Consider the following 3,503-nt stretch of genomic DNA (forward strand, 5'->3'; position numbering starts at 1 on the left):
TTGAGGTCCATCCCTTGACAGTGGCCTATGGGACCTTCCCATGAAACCGGAGCTTCCGTCGTTCCCGAGCTGATGCCCCAGCAAACCCTTTTTGCTCTCCCCAGTGGTATGACCTGGATTCGCTGGAGCAATTCCCCTTCCCCTTGGGTTACGACAAAAACATCAACTCGTTCCAGAAGTTGCTTATTCTGCGCTGTTTCCGTGTGGACCGGGTCTACCGGGCGGTGACCGACTATGTGACTGTCACCATGGGAGAGAAGTGAGTTGTTTGCGTTTGTCTGGCCCTCTCTCTGAGGGGACCCTCGCTATCCTGAGACAGCTGTCCCAGCCCTGCCTGGTCTGGCAGCCCCTCGGGAGCACCACCACCCAAGGGAGAAGCAGCACCAGCCACCTGTGTCATTTTGTAGGTGAGGTTCAGGCAGTAGGTGACACTGTTACTCCAGCAGGTAGTCAGGGTACACACCACCAATAAGAGCTTCTCCTCTGGTCTCATAGAAAGTCTGATTGGGTTCACACAGGCAGCTGGGCCAGCCTGGACACGCCACATACCAGGTGCCCAGTGGCCACACGTGCCTGTGGTGGCCAGGCTGGGAAGTGCAGTCCAGTGTTGATCACAAAGCCAGACAGGAGCCTGAGGCTGCAGGCTCTGTTATCCTCCATGGTGGACAGCAGGCTGAGGGTTCAGACTGGCACAAGCTAAGTCCTGATCCAGGGGGTGACTGTTCTCCGCTCCTGCTGACCGACAGTGCCAGGTGCCAGAGTGTGGACCCAGAGGACCCAGATCCCCTGACTCTCCGAACCCCAAACCCACCACCACCCAAAAGATACCAACTCACATGGGCCCCAGAAGACAGAGTCGAACTGCTTCCTAGGACTTCTAAGGCTGGTGGGTTTGAACTGCCAACCTTGTAGCTAGTGTTCCATCACTTAACCTCATGGAGATTTCACCAGAAATTGTCCACCTCTCCTGCAATCATGTAAACATTAAAAAAAATTATTTTAAAAGCCCATTTTTCACTAAACAGAAATATTATTAAATTGACTTAAATTCTGAAGACATGGGCCACTCAGGACCATTCTGCCAGGCCCTGTCAGTGTGGAGCCTAGGGACAGTGGCCACCTGGAAGGCCAGAGAGTGTTGGCTCACGATCCATCTACTGACCCCAACACGCACGTCGTGGGCTGGGCTCTAGGGCCGCAGGCTGCCTGGACTTGCAGAGCTAGCAAAGGGAGACAGCCAGGCAGGACAGCTGCTTCTGTCAGCAGGAGGAGGCTGCTGGTCCGTGGGTTGGGTGGCCCCACCCCCAAGTCTGCATCCTCCCCCAGGTACGTGCAGCCCCCCATGATCAGCTTCGAGAGCATTTTTGAGCAGAGCACCCCCAACTCGCCCATCGTGTTCATCCTGAGCCCTGGCTCCGATCCTGCCAGCGACCTGATGAAGCTGGCCGAGCGGACTGGTTTCGGAGGGAACCGCCTCAAATTCCTGGCCATGGGTCAAGGTCAGGAGAAGGTGAGTTCCGGGCTTCTGCTGCCAGGTGCCGTCTCCCCCTGCCCGAGCAGAGCCCTCAGGTACCTTCTACGGCATGTCAGAGACTGACCTTTTCTTGATGTGATCAGCTCACCTTGGCTTGGAGCGCCAGCCGAGGACCCAGGATGCCCACTCCCAGCATTTAGCGTGCCCGCGCAGTGCTGCTCACCACCCCTCCCGGGAGTCTGCTGCCAGGGGGCGTGGTATCCTTTGCCCTGTCTCAACCAAGTAGATTCCAATTCATAGTGGCCCGCTGGGACACACTAGACCTGAGACGTGACTCTTGACGGGAGCAGGCAGCTCGGCTTGGAAACCCCAGAGCGGGCGGGGCGGGTCCAAACTGCTGACCTTGTCGTTTGCAGCCCAACATGCAGCCCCTCAGATCAACAGTGTCTGTTGACTAAGGCATCTTTAAGGGAACCCTGCCCGGCAAGGTGGCATGCCATGGATTGACAGAAATGTAGCAGCCAGAGACTGCCCGGAAGCCAGGCCCATGTCCCCTGGTGCAGGGGTCTCATGCTAGTGACTGGATGCCTCCCACCTGCTGCGAATCACAAGGGTGGACTGCACACAGGAGGGGGGGGTGGCACTGTGACCCTTCTCCTCACTTGGGGTCTCAAGAGATCCTGAGCTGGCCACGGCTGACCTGCATCCTGAGTGTTTTAGCTGGCCTCTTGTGGTGCTGCCTCACTGTGTGTGTGCGCACGCACACGCGTGTATGTGTGTGTGTATGAAGTTCTGCCTGTATTGGAGAAGTTGGGGTAGGGAGTGTGGCTCTTGGGGCTCAGAGAAGCAGAGGGAGGCCATCTGCTCACTTGTCTTCCGACTGTGACTAGCCCAGGGGAGGCTGGGGCCCTGAAAGGCTCCTAATGGCCATGTCCTCAGGCCCCATCGTTCCTGGAGGACCCGGTGGGTGGCCCTCCTGCCGGGTGCCTCCAAGCAGGCCTCCAGGAGGAGCGCGGTTGGCGTGGCCTGTGATGCCAGCTCTTCTGCTCTCCCTGGGCATTGCTGCAGGTGGCGCTGCAGCTGCTAGAGACGGCTGTGGCCCGAGGGCAGTGGCTGATGCTGCAGAACTGTCACCTCTTAGTCAAGTGGCTCAAGGACCTGGAGAAGGCGCTGGAGAAGGTCACCAAGCCCCACCCGGACTTCCGCCTGTGGCTGACCACCGACCCCACCAAGGGCTTCCCCATCGGGATCCTGCAGAAGTCTTTAAAGGTCAGGTGGATGGACACCACACGCCCCTGGCCTGCTCCCATGCATCTGTGTGCATGCCCTTGCGTGCACAGTGGGACACTCCAGGGTTCAGCTGAAACCTCAGGCTGTTCCCCGAGACTGCCGTCACACATGAGCACAGGTCACCCTCACACAGTTCAGGACATCACAAGTCTGAAATCAAGGGATGAGTCCCAGTAGAGGTGCTGAGGGTGAACTGACCCCCTGCCTCCCTCCTGGCCCCTGCTGATGGCCAGCCGCCCGTGGCCTTCCTCGATCGGTGGCTGCATATTGCATGTGGTCCTCTTCTCTCTGTGGGTCTGATAGTGGGTCCCACATGTGCTTGTCTGATGGGGTTCAGGGCCCACCCCAATCCGGTACCAGCTTATTAGCCCCATTCTACCTGCAAAGTCTCTCTGTCTGCTGAAGACCATGCTCACAGCTTCTGGGTGGACATGGATTTAGGTGGGGCACTGCTGGATCTGGTCCAGTCGGCCTTCCCATCCCCAGGCTCCTAGTGTCTGGTGGTTTCCACCTACCAGCCTCGCAGTTAGCCACCCGACACAATACACGATGCCACCAGGGCTCCTGGGATGAAAAACAGAGGCTGTGGAGTCTCACCCCACTGCCTTCCGGAGCACAACCCCCTGTGAGCTGGGGTTGCTTGTGGTTTTTTTTTAATCGTTTTATTAGGGGCTCATACAACTCTTATCCTATTCCATACACACATCAATTGTGTAAAGCACATTTGTACATTCATTGC

General features: G+C 57.6%; 1 protein-coding gene across 1 annotated transcript in view; it reads left to right on the top strand.

The window, feature by feature from the left end:
• Positions 1-3,503, top strand: part of DNAH10 (dynein axonemal heavy chain 10) — a 150,035-nt gene that overhangs the window by 138,070 nt on the left and 8,462 nt on the right. Inside the window, exons 63-65 of the mRNA XM_045296728.1 lie at positions 105-259; positions 1,327-1,510; positions 2,543-2,743. Of these exons, the coding sequence (XP_045152663.1) occupies positions 105-259; positions 1,327-1,510; positions 2,543-2,743 (540 nt within the window). The remainder of the gene's footprint in view (positions 1-104; positions 260-1,326; positions 1,511-2,542; positions 2,744-3,503) is intronic.

The sequence above is a fragment of the Echinops telfairi genome, unplaced genomic scaffold, assembly GCF_000313985.2.
Source record: "Echinops telfairi isolate 266 unplaced genomic scaffold, ASM31398v2 ScPeMD7_7412;HRSCAF=8450, whole genome shotgun sequence".
NCBI lineage: Eukaryota > Metazoa > Chordata > Mammalia > Afrosoricida > Tenrecidae > Echinops > Echinops telfairi.